General features: G+C 37.1%; 1 protein-coding gene across 4 annotated transcripts in view; it reads right to left on the minus strand.

Moving 5' to 3' along the window:
- ASPH (aspartate beta-hydroxylase) overlaps positions 1-14,932 on the minus strand; it is a gene marked incomplete at its 5' end in the record, with an annotated part of 229,308 nt that overhangs the window by 157,402 nt on the left and 56,974 nt on the right. For all 4 annotated transcript variants that reach the window (XM_027774298.1, XM_027774299.1, XM_027774297.1 and 1 more), the window contains 6 exon segments: positions 4,204-4,257; positions 8,156-8,188; positions 8,585-8,623; positions 10,257-10,289; positions 11,033-11,080; positions 11,566-11,622. In XM_027774298.1, the coding sequence (XP_027630099.1) occupies positions 4,204-4,257; positions 8,156-8,188; positions 8,585-8,623; positions 10,257-10,289; positions 11,033-11,080; positions 11,566-11,622 (264 nt within the window).

The following is a 14,932-nucleotide window of genomic DNA, read 5'->3' on the forward strand; positions in this document are numbered from 1 at the left end:
TACTTTGCTTTGCTGTGCTTCCATGTTCTCATCTGTAAAATGGAGATAACAGCATGTCAAGCTCTTGGGGTACTAGAACCACTGAGGGTGAATCCACACAATGTGCTCAGAAGACCACCTACACAAAGCTTAATAAATGGTAGCATTTGCTGTCCTCACTTTGTGGGTAGATATAATAATGACAGTGGCTCATGGGATTAACAGACCAATAAATATATTATCATGAATTTTAATAAGCAATATTAAGACTGTAGAGACCAACAGTTGGCATAATGGCTATGTCCCTGGACTCCCATGTAGCCAATCATGGTTCAAGTTCCGGACGCAGTGTCTTAAACTCACACTAGGTGCATGTGCATGCGTGCCCAAGATCACAGGAGGTGAATAGAGGAGAAGGGATTACAGTGTGGCCATCCCCCCTGGGGGGGTGCTTTCTTGCTTTCTGTCTCTCTGTCTCTATCTTTCTGGTGAGTGAACATGCCCTATAGCAAAAACCTTTCAAAAAAAAATAATTAAGATTGTATAATCAGCATTTTAGTCTTAGAACAATCAGGAAAGGCAAATTCATCATCACTTAGATTCAGAAGGCCAGGAAAAAGTGAACTAATATATAGCATTTTGTAGAAGTCCTCAATTTGAGATTCCCACTGAATTTCTACTCTAATGAATTTAATAAATGACACTTTCAGAAATCATTCAACTTCAAGTATGAGTTTGAGGAGAAAAGTAAAAGCCTGCTAAAGGAATAGAGATCCCAAAACCAATGTTTTAAAAATCTGATATTCAAGACGACTGATTTCTAATATCAAAACAATAAGTTCTTAGGACTGCCTGCTACAACTTCACCAAGAGTATAAATGCAAAGCATTAATAAATTTATAGGGACCAGCAGTTAGCGTAATGGCTATGTTGCTGGCTCCCACGTAGTCGGCCACGGTTTGAGTCCCAGACCCGGTGGCTTAAACTCATGCCGGGCACATGTGTATGCGTGCCCAAGATCCTAAGAGGAGAATGGAGAAGGGATTGCAGCATGGCCATCCCCCCTTTCTGACTCTCTGTCTTTTTGGCGAGTGCACTTGCCCTATAGCAAAAAAAAATTTTTTTTTTGAAATTCAAGCATAGGTATTTTATAATACATATATATATAAATACAAATGAAAAATGGCTGCAATTAACTACTGGACAACTTACTTTTCTACCGCAGACCATAATTAAACATTTAGTATTACTGAGTCCCAGTGACAGTGATGTAGATTAAGAGAAAATTGCTGAAGAATACTATGGGTTGTTGGGAAAGTCATAATGCATTTTTGCATAGAAAAATATAGAAAAGTATGATATGACTTTTCCAATGACCTAATAATTTCACATCAAAATAGTTCTCAAAACTCTCATCAACTCTGAAGCTTTCAGTGATCTAAAATCTTCTAGAAGCCCACAGCTAAGAGCATGAATTCTGGGGTGAGAATGAAAGGATTACTTCCATTTCTACTTGTCAGATCTGTGACCAAAGGAAGGCTACTTTGCTTTGCTGTGCTTCCATGTTCTCATCTGTAAAATGGAGATAACAGCATGTCAAGCTCTTGGGGTACTAGAACCACTGAGGGTGAATCCACACAATGTGCTCAGAAGACCACCTACACAAAGCTTAATAAATGGTAGCATTTGCTGTCCTCACTTTGTGGGTAGATATAATAATGACAGTGGCTCATGGGATTAACAGACCAATAAATATATTATCATGAATTTTAATAAGCAATATTAAGACTGTAGAGACCAACAGTTGGCATAATGGCTATGTCCCTGGACTCCCATGTAGCCAATCATGGTTCAAGTTCCGGACGCAGTGTCTTAAACTCACACTAGGTGCATGTGCATGCGTGCCCAAGATCACAGGAGGTGAATAGAGGAGAAGGGATTACAGTGTGGCCATCCCCCCTGGGGGGGTGCTTTCTTGCTTTCTGTCTCTCTGTCTCTATCTTTCTGGTGAGTGAACATGCCCTATAGCAAAAACCTTTCAAAAAAAAATAATTAAGATTGTATAATCAGCATTTTAGTCTTAGAACAATCAGGAAAGGCAAATTCATCATCACTTAGATTCAGAAGGCCAGGAAAAAGTGAACTAATATATAGCATTTTGTAGAAGTCCTCAATTTGAGATTCCCACTGAATTAAAAAACAAGAAATTAAAAGGTTCTAAAGAGACAGGCCCTACAAATAGTGTAATCAGATACATACTTGAACTACAAAAGTAGTCAACCGACTGTACAAAAATGTCACTAATACAGATTTCTGAATATTATTTTGTACAACTGAATAATACTAATGATATGAAATAAGACTAAGACGATAATAGGAAATAAGCAAACCAAGAACAATGGTTAAAACTACCTATTGCTGATTGTCAGCCATATTCTCTTCAGCAAGGTCAAATTTCAACTATGCAGTAAGTCTATCAAATTTTACGGTACCCAGTCACAGGTTATAGCTTCTTTACCAGGTCTTTCAGAATCTAGCCTGTCCTGATCCACCTCAAAGGTCAGGCTAATTAATTACTAAACAGTAACGGCCACGGCCACCATTTACTAGTCGCTTTATTATGTGTCATGAATGATGCACATTAATCAAATCTTCATTTTTATGCGCTTCGGTTGTTAAGTATCTCATCTAAAAGAGCACCTTACTCTATTACCCCAATCACTTTTGTATTTTATATTTATGTTCCAAAGAAATTGTTTGGCTCAGTTTATAAAACATTAAAATGAAAGCAAAGAGATTTTTCAGTCAGGTGAATTATCTCTCATGCCTTTATAAAACTGTATCGATACCCTTAAAAGTGAACTGCAACTAGAAAAAATATTAATGTTGTAGAAACTCATTATTTCTAGGTATACTTACAAAATGATTTTCTTTAAAGTGAAATAGTAATCAAAATGCTAATTCTGCAACCTGCTTTGCCTCTCAAAGACAGAAATAGTGCACTGGTGAAACATCACTCAACAATAAAGAGGAAACTAGCACAAAACAGGACCCACGTGTCAACTTTCCCTGCCCTGCCCACCTTCTCTCAACACTAAATGTATATTGTGCAGGAGTCAGCATTTTAAGATGAACTTCTTTACCAACTGTTCTCATAAAACCAACAATTCAAGCCTCAAGTATCTATTACTGCATACTGTTATTACAAATGTACATCATATGACAACTATCAAAACCTAAAGCATCACATTATAAAATAAGCAAAGACGAGCTGAAGCATGACTAAAATTATACTCTGATTATTTTATTCTTTACTTATTTTTTCTTGAGATTAGTAGTCAATGAATTTTGACAGGTACCATTATTCCTACCAAAATCAATAACAGTAATGCAATTGCTGCTATAAAATTCACATTAAGTGTAATGTGAAAAATATAACTAAAGATTGAACCAATAAATATGATACACACATAAAAAAAGAAAAGACAGAAGTGAGAAGAAATGCAATTGAGTAAAAGGTAGAATATGCAGAATCATTTTTAAAAGAACCCTCTTATTTTCTATGAGAACGGAAGGTTTATTTGCTAATTTCTGAATGCAGGTACAGCTTACGCCATCTCTAAAATGCATTTGGAAGCACAGGCCTTGACTTAAACTGCCATTCTCATTCTATAAATTCACCGAGGATGGGAGGGGACAGGCGGGAAGAAATGTAGGGATGGGTAAGTGGAGAAATGAACCTAACATAGTGGGTTGAAGGGAATGACCACAGGGTACTGAGAAGACTTAGGGAGCCAGAACTGCCACAGAGCACTAACTGTGCTCTTGAAGAAACTAGAATGGGGAGGAAACAGCCATTGTTACAATTTATGCACTAGTCAACTTTAATTCTAAGGTAATTCTGACTCCATCAAATAGTCTACCAATTAAAAAACAAAACAAAACAAAAACACCCAATTTCTACTACAACCATCATATATAATGGCAAAAATCACCTGGTACTTTAATCACTAATACTTGTCTAATTCTAGACCAGCATGTACTAGACAGAAGCTATGTGCATCTTCCCTTACTTAGGCTCCACAGATCAAAACAGAGAAGATTTCCTTTTTAAACTTAGTAGAGTTAATCCTTCACCCTCAAGATTTTTATAAAGCTACTATTAAGATCAATACTATTTTAAAAACTGCAGAAGAGAAAAATACATTTAATAAAAGGTCATACCTGGTGATACTTCCTGTCCGTCCTGTTGGTCTTCTGCAGTGGGCACACTTACTTCTAAAATACACAATAAAGTTAGTCTATTAGCTGTTGTGGGTCACTGCAAAACTCAGATCACCAGTATTTAAGTTATGGTGATTAATTTTTTTACAGATGTAAAAAATCAACTGCAATGATAATAAATCAGAACAAGTAAGAACTAGCTACAACACAGCAAAATGTGTATTTCTTGGCTGTTTTCCACAGTGGGTTTTATATTTACACTTGATGTACTTCAAAACTTATCTGAAAAGGAGATATGGACTAAAAGTCTAGGTTCCCATCACAATTTTGCACCAGAGAAATCTTGAGAAAAGATTAGAGAATCTTGCTACTTCTCTATAAATAATTTCTTCCTGAGAAGATTTTTACCTCATAACTCTAGTATTAACAATAAAGAAATAACACAAGAAAATGACGTTAAAATAGAATCCGAATGTCAAACATTTGATAGAGCTGTTTATGAAAAATAATACTCAAGATAACATATTCTCAGACAATGATGTGGATATTGACTTTTAACACCTTGCTGTTTCCTTTAGTTTAACATAATTACAACTAAAGAAACTGTAGACATCCCCACTCAACAGTATAAAGACATGTTGATCTGGTTTCCTTGGTGAAATTACATTGTATAGTAGTATCTTTAAACCTAACAACTCATCATTATCCTGATCTAGAGATAAGATTTGATCAGCTTTTCTTTTGTTCTTTAAGAATTTTAAGAGGCTTGGGACAAGCAGGCAGCATGGTAGTTAAGATTCTGGACTCCCACATGGCTGACGATCGTTTAAATCCCAGACCTGGAAACTTGCTTTCTCACTTTCTCTGTCTCTGGTGAGTGCATGTACCTTATAGAAAATTAAAATATAATAATAATGTTAAATTAAAAAAAAACTCTTTTAGAGGTTTTTGCTTTAGTGTGCATGTACTCGTGGAGAGAAAGAGAGAGACAGACAGATAAAGTGAGAGGGAAAGTAAGATATCACCCCCGAGGGGGATGGCCATGCCACAACCCTTCTCCTCAATTCTCCTCCCAGGATCTTGGGCATACATGCAAACACACTCAGCGTAATTTTCAAGCACCGGGTCTGGGATTCAAACTGCAGTAGGTTGGCAATGTGGGAGTCCAGTAATGTAACTGTTACACCATCTGCTGGTCCCAAAATAATAATTCTTAAAAAAAAAAAAAAAAAAATTTTAACAGACTTCGTTTTCCTTATTAAATGCCCACACTCCATCTGCTGGTCCCAAAATAATAATTCTTAAAAAAAAAAAAAAAAATTTTAACAGACTTCAGTCAAAAGGAGTTAATTTTAACATAGTATTATGGATCTATTTTAACCATTTTTCTTCTTACATTAATTTGCTCCTAATTGTAAAACTAACATTGGCTCGAAATAGAATTCTTAAAATATTTTACATAAAGGTCGGGAACCAGCAGTTAGTGTAATGGCTATGTCGCTGGACTCCCACGTAGTCGACTGCAGTTCGTGTCCAGGACCCAGTGGCTTAAAACTCACGCCAGGCGCGTGTGCGTACATGCCCAAGATCCCGAGAGGAGAATGGAGGAGAAGGGACTGTGGCGTGACCATCCCCTCTGGGGGGTGATTTCTCGCTTTCTGTCTCTATGCCTCTCTCTGTCTGTCTGGCGAGCGCACGCACCCCATAGCGAAAACCTCTCAAAAAAAATTTTTTTTTACATAAAAGTATTTACAAAAGCACCCACACATACTCCCACTAACCACTATATTAATCACTTCCTTTCTTATTTACATTATTGTAAGAAAAACTTATTACAATCACAAATTAAATTTTCAACTAAATTTATTCTAAGAAAGATACACATTAAGGACCAGCAGCAGATGGCGTAATGGTTATGTTGCTAGATTCCCACATATTCAGCCACGGTGCCAGTCCCGAACTTGGAGGCTTACAATTCATGCTGGGCCTGTGTGCGTGTATGCCCAAAATCCCGAGGAGAATGGAGGAGAAGGACTGCAGCGTGGCCATTTCCCCCACGGGGTGATTTTTTCATTTTCTGTCTCTCTGTCTCTCTGGTGAGCACAAAAATCTCTCTCTCAAAAAAAAAAAAAAAAGATATACATTTAATAAATTCATCTGAAATTTATTTTGGCATATAATAGGTTCTTAAAAGGGAAATGGTAACATGATTATATCAATGCAACCTGAAAGAGCTATGTATTTTATTTACATAGCCTATGTCTTTCTTACTCTAGGCTTTTCTGAACCTACTTCATACAGTAGGGCTTTCACTCCCCTCTATGGACTCAAAAGGTTTCTGAATCACTCACAATCTCTGTGTTACTAAATGCAATACTTCTCGGTCACAATTCCTGGGCCACTCAGAGACACGGAACATGCCCCTCTTCTCCTTATGACACAGTCTTCTCTACTGCTTTTTCTCCTGACTCAGTGGTTGTTCATCCTCTATCCAATCTCACATTACTGGGGTTCCTTAGAGGTCAGTACCACTCTTTCTGTACTCACCTCTAAAATGATCACATTTTAATACCATCATCATGATGACAACTTCCAAGTTTATCTCCATCTAAGATCTCATCTCACTAGTACACACTGGCAGATCCAACTCCCTACCCATTACCGCCACATGGACATCTCATCTAACTCCCAAACTTAAAATATGAAGCTTTTAATTCTCTCCTTTAAACCAGTTTCTTCCAAACCCCAGTTTTCTTCCTCTTAGTCGATGGCCCATCACCTAACAGTTCATCAGGCCAAATCGAGCCCCCCTTTATGTCTCCTCTTTGCTTCACAATCACCAGAAAAGTCCATCGATTTTAATTTTAAAATATATCACAAATTCCAACGTTCCCCACCATTTCCACTGCCATGATCTCACTCTGGGCCACCACAATAGCCTCCCCTGGGGTTAGTACAAAATAATCTCCTATGAGTGGCCCACCGTACCTGTGCAGGAGTCTCTATCAGAAGCTATCTGGGAAAGGTGGACAATTTTGGTCTCCTCCATTCCCTCCACATCTACCTTCCCTCATTTCAGTTGACTGAATTTTTATTTGGTCTCCCTATTCAAGCTTGAAACCAGTAACATTTAATTTGAAAACTAACAACTAGCTGCTCATAAATGAATTCTAATGGTAATTTTATGAGCAAAATTCTTGCTGCTATGTGCTCTCTGAGGACACCTGATGTTAAAGCATATACTTGCCAGAGTCAGTGTCAGGTCCCAATACTGGGCTGCCCCCAGATCAGACAGCCATGGAGTCAAGAGGTCAGTCCTCAGCCAACTTTGCTCTAGTTTCAGTGCTTCACTAGTAAAACAAGCACAAAGATCTTTTCCTACCTCCTCCTCTTTGTGTGAGACACCTGAAATAATGTATCTTGAAAGAACTGTGTAAACTTAAATGTAAGTTGCACTGAAGTACCAGTTTTCGATTTATGCAACTGTTTTTTTTTTTTTTTCAGAAACCACCGTTTTGCTTAAAAACAAAACAAAACAAAACAAAACAGAAAGAGAGTAAGAACAAAGAAAAAGTTTCCTTCTAGCTAATAACACAAAGGGCACAACTATCAACTCATCTCTGCCCACAGCTAACGCCTTCACACCAGATCACTTCCTCAAAAGTGGTCTCTCACTCCTAGAGTAGTTCTCTGCATCCTCTCTGGTTATTCTCTAATAGTGCACTTTGTTTTTATCACCATCATTACACTCCTCATCATGTTTAATTACTTCATTTATCATCTGTTTGAACACTGGAATGCCAGCTCCATTGAAAACAGGCATTCTGTTGTCTTAATCACTCCTGTACTCCTAGCTCCTGAGCACTATGGAGATAGCAAACAGGAAGTGCTCCAAAAGAACTCGAACATATTTAATATGGCAAGGAGAACTATTCCTATAAAATTAACTTACCTTCTGAAATCATGTTTGAGTCTGCTATAGCATCTAAAAAAAGCAAACACATCTTATATTAAACTCAACTCCACGCAGATACCAAAGTTAATGTATCCACTCAGATATCTAAGTATGGCTCTTTCTAGAGGAGGTCTTACAGACTCCTGAGCATGCATTTATACTAGCACCAATTTAACTTCTAAACTACATTAAGAGAATACATTAAATAGACTAATATTATCCCTGCAGACATAAAATTTGTACCATAAAAGGGGAATAGATATGTTGGCAATAATCAATATAGTTTCTTGGTGTTTTAAAAATGTCTTGCCTTTCTTTCTGCATTTATTCTTCGGTGCACAATTGTAGGAGTTTCAATAAACACAGGGAATGGTATGGTGGGTAGCTGAGTTGCAGAAAACACCCACTTTAGAGAAAAAAACTCACCTGAAATTTCTATTCCTTCATTTTCTGAAGGTTCATATACTATAAAATAAACAGAAAAAACCAATTTGTTAGCACTATACAACTTTGATTACAATAGAGTCACAAACAAAATTATAACAAATATTTTGAAAGTTATCTTTAAAATTCAGGTTTTTTGAAATTTTGAAAGTTGTTTATTAACTGTCAAGAACTATGAAGTATGAGCAAAAATTTTCAATAGGTAAATGTTTGTGGGGAAATGTAAAATAAATAAATAAATCTGAAGAAAAAAATATGATAGAAAAACTGATGACAGCCTTCAAGGGCAAAGCTGATGTCTTATTTCTCTGGGAGCCTCCAGGGCTCAGTCACTAGGATACAGCAGACAACAGAGCAGGGTGGGAAGAGCTCAACCCACTGGACAAAACAGGCCTAACTCAGATTGAAGGTCGTGGTTGTAGAGCCACAGGAAATGGTCCATCACATATGCTTCCTTTCTATAAAAGGAGGAACAGACAAGTGTTCCTTTATCCCTTGTTACCAGGACTCAACAGTTTGTTTACACCCAGGTGGTACTGAGTTTCCATTTTTAAATTTTATTTGTATCTGTGGTGGTTTTCAGTCAGCTGAAGCTCTACCCTGGATCCCAGTTCTTAGCAGGCAGGTATCTCACTTTGTTTAAGGAAACAATGCTCAGAGGTTTAACCTGTGGGCAAATGCCATGGCTGCCAAACCCTTGGAACGAGGGGCTGCTGGCAGCCTTTAATTCACCACCCTGACCCTGGCCCACTGTCCACTTCTGCTCTCAGGTACTGCACGGGGCCTGGGGCTTCTATCCTGCTGTGCTGCAGAGGTGGCTCAACTGTGCAGTCCTCTCCAGGGCCCAGGGGCAAGTTTTCTCTCAGTCAACCTCTTCTTCCACAGTGCCGCCACTATTCTGATGCACTAGAAACAAACTTTCTTATCTTCCCAGAATGGTCATACATTCATTCTTTTTCATTTATTTAATAAAAAATTATGAGCACCTGCTACTTTTCAGACATTAGAACAGGGGACAATTTTATCTGTAGTTTAGTTATTTCATTCAGCAGAGAGGGGAGAGCTAGAGAGACAGAGAACACACACCACTCAGGGTCTTCATGCTGTGATCAACCCCCTTCTCAGTCAGTTCATATCACGGGCATGAATTCTCCCAGAATACTCAGGGAGGGCCCAGGATACAAACCTGGGATCTTTGTCATGTGAGTCCAGTTGCATCATCATAGTGCCACCACCTGGCCCGCCAAACTTCATGTATTAAAATCTGTGAGCCATTGTAAAAGTACTGGAGAAAACTTAATCTATGAGATTAAGAGGTAGGGCTTTTGGGGGGTGAATAGGCTGGATCCCGCACAATTGTCTCCTGGTGGTTTATAAAGAATAGTTAAACTCTGACTAAAGTAGTTGCTCAAGCATATTTTAGTCAAGAGAAAGCAACAACTGTAAAGTAATGAGGTCAGTGTTCTTGGGTAATTTGTAATTAAACCTCCGGAGGCAACTTATAAAGAGTTGAAGAAATAATTTAGGGTGGAGCGGGTCAGCAATATCCCAAAAAGAATTTCTCTGAAAACTAAGCTAGGATATTTACAGCTTACAACAAAATTCTCCATATTTTATAGTCAAACAAGTTTAAGATTAAGAAGCATTTTCAGACCTTGTTCATCATAGTCTTGGTATGTTATGTCATCTGTAAAAAAAAAAGGGAACAAAAATAAGTATCAAATGAGTCATTCTGAGTAACTGCTCAGCTAAAAAACACTTCAATCTCAAACACAGAATTCTTTTTCTTTCCAAATTAATACGTGCACATTCAGTGATAAATGCCTCTGTCCTAAAGCAACTAAAGAAAACAGGTATATAACTTTTCTAAAAATCTCTCTAATTGGCACAGAGTAGGACACACTAAATTACTGTCAACTTCATATTATGTTTTGCTATAGAGGCACTGGTGGAGAAGGTGAACTATGAACGCCTGATACTCTTTTACACCTTAGTTTTGTTACAAGACACAAAGTCTTTTAGTACATGTTACAATTACAGCTTTGAAAAAAATTACATCTTTGACTGTTTTGAAAGAAAAATCTCCATGTTAACATAACAGAGCAAATGAAAACCCTTAAATGGCATTTAAAGTTTGATGAAAATGTTCTAGGGCTAGCATTGTGGACTAGTGGTTAGGGGAGCCAGATTCCATATGGCTTACCACATGGTTCAAATCCTGACCCCAGTGGACTTTGAAAACGCACTAGGTATGTGTGCATGCTCAAAATCCTGACAGAATGGAGAAACGGAGAAGGGATTGTTGCATGACCACAGCCCACTGAAGGGCATTTTCTCCCTCTTTGGCTCTCTGGTAATCACATGATCCCTCTGGCAAAAAAAAAAAAAAAAAAGGGAAGGAAAAAAAAAAAGAAAATGTTCCTCTAATACCTGTATCATGTTGTAATTTCTCATCATCTACAACTGGTTCACTGGAATCTAAAAAGAAAAAGTATACACCTTTGTCAAACATGTGAAAATCAACAAGCACCACACACCATCTAAAAGATTCATAAATCCATCTCCACAGTCTGCAAGATAGATGTTATCGTTATCATTTAATAATATTTAAGCTGAAGAAAGTTCCAAAATCCACTCTCAGTCACAAATACAGGGAAGAGCAAAACCAGGATCTGCACCCTCACTGCCTACTGCACCATACTGCCTCTTCAATACCCAAATATTCTCTCCCACATCCTACCTACAAAGACCAAAAATCCCCTGGTAGTTCGAAACCACATCTCCTTTTCTCTCATCTTCCCATGTAAATTACGCTTCTATGAATATGTGGGCAATCAAAAATGACTGTAAGTTTTGCAGAGTGAGATCAGTGCCAAGTCAGAGTGAATCCTTAACCGTGTGTTGAAACGGCCAGACACTGCCTCAAATGGAAACATGTACCAATGACACTAATATCCACCAACCTGGACCTTCCTGTTCATACACCAGCTCTTCCATATCCTGGGTATAGTCTTGTGAAACTGTAAATTAGGAAATAAATAGGAAATCAGATATCTGTCTCAAATAAGGATAATATGTGACATTACAAAGTAGAACAGCACCACTTCTACTAAAGATACAAATGTGAAATGGAATCACAGTGACAGCGCATTTACTCATGTTTACCTATATGCTAAAACATACAGGTTTCAGCTGCACTGAATTCCACATACAAACATGAGTAAGCTACTCCCTATTACCAATCAGCTTATATCAAACTACAAAATATGGAGTTGCTGGAAAAGTCATGACGCATTTTTGCATAGAAAAACATAGGAAAAAAGGTCAGGACTTTTCTGACAACCCAACAGTAGGGAGCACAAGAGATCTTTGAGATGTTCACGGGAAATATGTGTTAGGCAAAAAATATGTGTGGATTTGTGTCTTGTCTTGAGATATGGATAGGTTCATGCACCTACCATTTGAACAGAATCCTAACCTGTTTCCTGGCTTTAAGTTTTAAGCAAAGTTTTTAAAATTTCTTTGTTAAAGTTAAAACTGGTTTTCTTATTAGTACCAAGTGAACTTACTATTGAAAGTAGTTAGATTATTTAAAAAATTGTGTGATCAATACAATGTGGGGGGGAAAGGAATGGAAGACAACTATAGATACCAGAGATAGTGTGAGAAGAGGGTGGGAAAGGACAGAGGACCAGACATAGGGGTTAAAAAAAAAACCACCACCAACAACAACAAAAAAACCACGAGAAACTAGAAATGGAAAATTTTTGATAACAACAAGCCAAGAAACTAGAAGTGGAAAATTTTTATAACAACAAGCATGATTAAGCCACTATGCAGTATATTCTGGATGGGAAATCACATTTTATATGCTGTGACGATGCTTAGGGAATGAATGTAAATTAAATTTAAAAAAAAAAAAAGGTTCAGAAAAAAAAAAAAAAAAGAAAAGAAACCATGTGCCCTTACAATGTAGTTTTATTTGGCTAGATTAATGTCAACCAGTCATGTTGATCAGAGGCTGTGCTGTGTGCTTTGATGAATGAATAGAAGTAAAATAAAGGCTGCTGCCTAATAAAATAAAATAAAATTTAAAAAAAATGTGGAAATTCCATTTTTTCCCCACCAAAACAAACTTGTACTTTCGTTTCATTTTTCCATGATTGTTTTGAAGTCATCCTGCATTCTCATTTAGTATATACAGATTCAACTATACTCGACAAAGAAAAACAAGAGAGGCAGAGAGACAAGGCCTGCAGTGCAGGTCAGTCCTACCTGCTCCTCCCACCCACTCACTTCCTGCGCACTTCCCAGTCCTTGCGTAAACTCAAGTCCTGAGCGTCCATATGGCATTTCTTCCTGACCAGAATACAGGTACAGTGATCACAGACACCTGGTGTTAAAGTGATCTAGGTGTAAACACCAGCCAACAATGATGGCATGTGGCCCTCAAGTGTGGGAAAAGCCAGTAACACGAGTCCACTGAAAGATGGTATTTCACCTTCAGTGTGGCCAGACCTTCCAGGACATGTGATGTGACAGAACACAATTCTGACCTATTAACTTTGTAATTTAAGGCTACAAAACAGAATTTCACTGTATCTTCTGAGCTAGTAATATCACTGCAGGGAATTTAACCTCAAGATACGTGATTTTTAAAATTTAATATATTTTACTTTATTTTAATTTCTTATATATTTAGTCACTATACATCATTTAGTTGTACAGTGAATTTTCCCATATGAACATATTTTTCACCAGTCCAGTTTGGGATACTATACATGTTATCATCAACAGTTAATAATCCATTTCTGTGTCCCATATATGTCTTGCCTATAGCAAAAACCTCTCAAAAAAAAAAAAAAAAAGAAAGAAAGAAAGAAATGCTACAGATTTTTTATGTTGATTTTGTATCCTGCAACTTTACTGTATTCATTTATTACTTTTGGGAATTATTATTATTATTATTATTTGTGGATACTGTTGGGTCTTCTATGCATACAATCATGTCATCTGCAAATAGAGATAATTTCACCTCTTTTTATTTGAATGCTTTTTATCTTATTCTCTTTTCTGATTGCATTGGTAAGGACTTCCAGTACTATACTGAAAAGGAGTGTAGAAAGTCTTGTACCAGAATGACATTAGCTATGGGTTTTTCATAGACAGCTTTTATTGTGTTGACGAATGACCCTTCCATGCCAATTTTGCTGACAGCCTTATCTTGAAGGAATGTTGTATTTTATCAAACACTTTTTCTGCATATTGATATGATCATATGATTTTTATCTTTCTTTTTGTTAATATGGTGTCTTACATTTATGTTTTTGCATTTGTTGAACAACCCTTGCATCCCTGGAATAAAGGCTACCTGGTTATGATGTGTAATCTTTTTTAATATGTTGTTGGATATGATTTGCTAGTATCTTGCTGAGAATTTTTGCATCTGTTTTCATCAGAGAAATTAGTCTATAGTTTTCCTTTTTTGTCATTTCCTTATCTCTTTTGGGGATGAGCATGATTCACAAGTTTTTCTGCACATTTATAACGCTGACAAAGATAAAAAGTATCTTGATCCAGCACAGATTCCTGCCAAACATATTCTACTTGAGACACATAAACCCATTGTGCATAAAGGAAGTTGAGTTCACTGAAAGATGGTGTTTCACCTTCAGTGTGGCCAGACATTCCAGGACATGTGATGTGACAGAACACAATTCTGACCTATTAACTTAGTAATTTAAGGCTACAAAACAGAATTTCACTGTCTCTTCTGAGCTGGTAATACCACTGCAGGGAACTTAACTTCAAGATACGTGATTTTTTTTAATTTAATATATTTTACTTTATTTTAATTTCTTATATATTTAGTCACTATACATCATTTAGTTGTACAGTGAATTTTCCCATATGAACACATTTTTCACCAGTCCAGTTTGGGATACTATACATGTTATCATCAACAGTTAATAATCCATTTCTGTGTCCCATATATGTCTTGCCTATTTTTCTTAAAGTCTTTCCTCACACACTCTTCCTTCTCCCACCCTCTTCCCACACTATACCCAGTATCTGTAACTAGTTTCCATGTTTCTATATCCTCTAATCTTTCAGTTTCTGTCAATGTGCGGACAGTCAGTATATATTAAATGGAGACACACAATGTCTCTCCTTCATAGCCTGGCTTGCTTCACTCGGCAGTAAATCTTCCATTTTCGTCCACGTTCTATCAAAAGCAAGGGTTTTGTTTTTGATATCTGAGTAGTATTCCATAGAATATATGTGCCACAGGTTTTTTGTGTTTTTTTTTTTTTTTTTGAGAGGTTTTCG

Source organism: Tupaia chinensis, unplaced genomic scaffold (genome assembly GCF_000334495.1).
Source record: "Tupaia chinensis unplaced genomic scaffold, TupChi_1.0 Scaffold000421_1, whole genome shotgun sequence".
In the NCBI taxonomy this organism is placed as follows: Eukaryota; Metazoa; Chordata; class Mammalia; order Scandentia; family Tupaiidae; genus Tupaia; species Tupaia belangeri.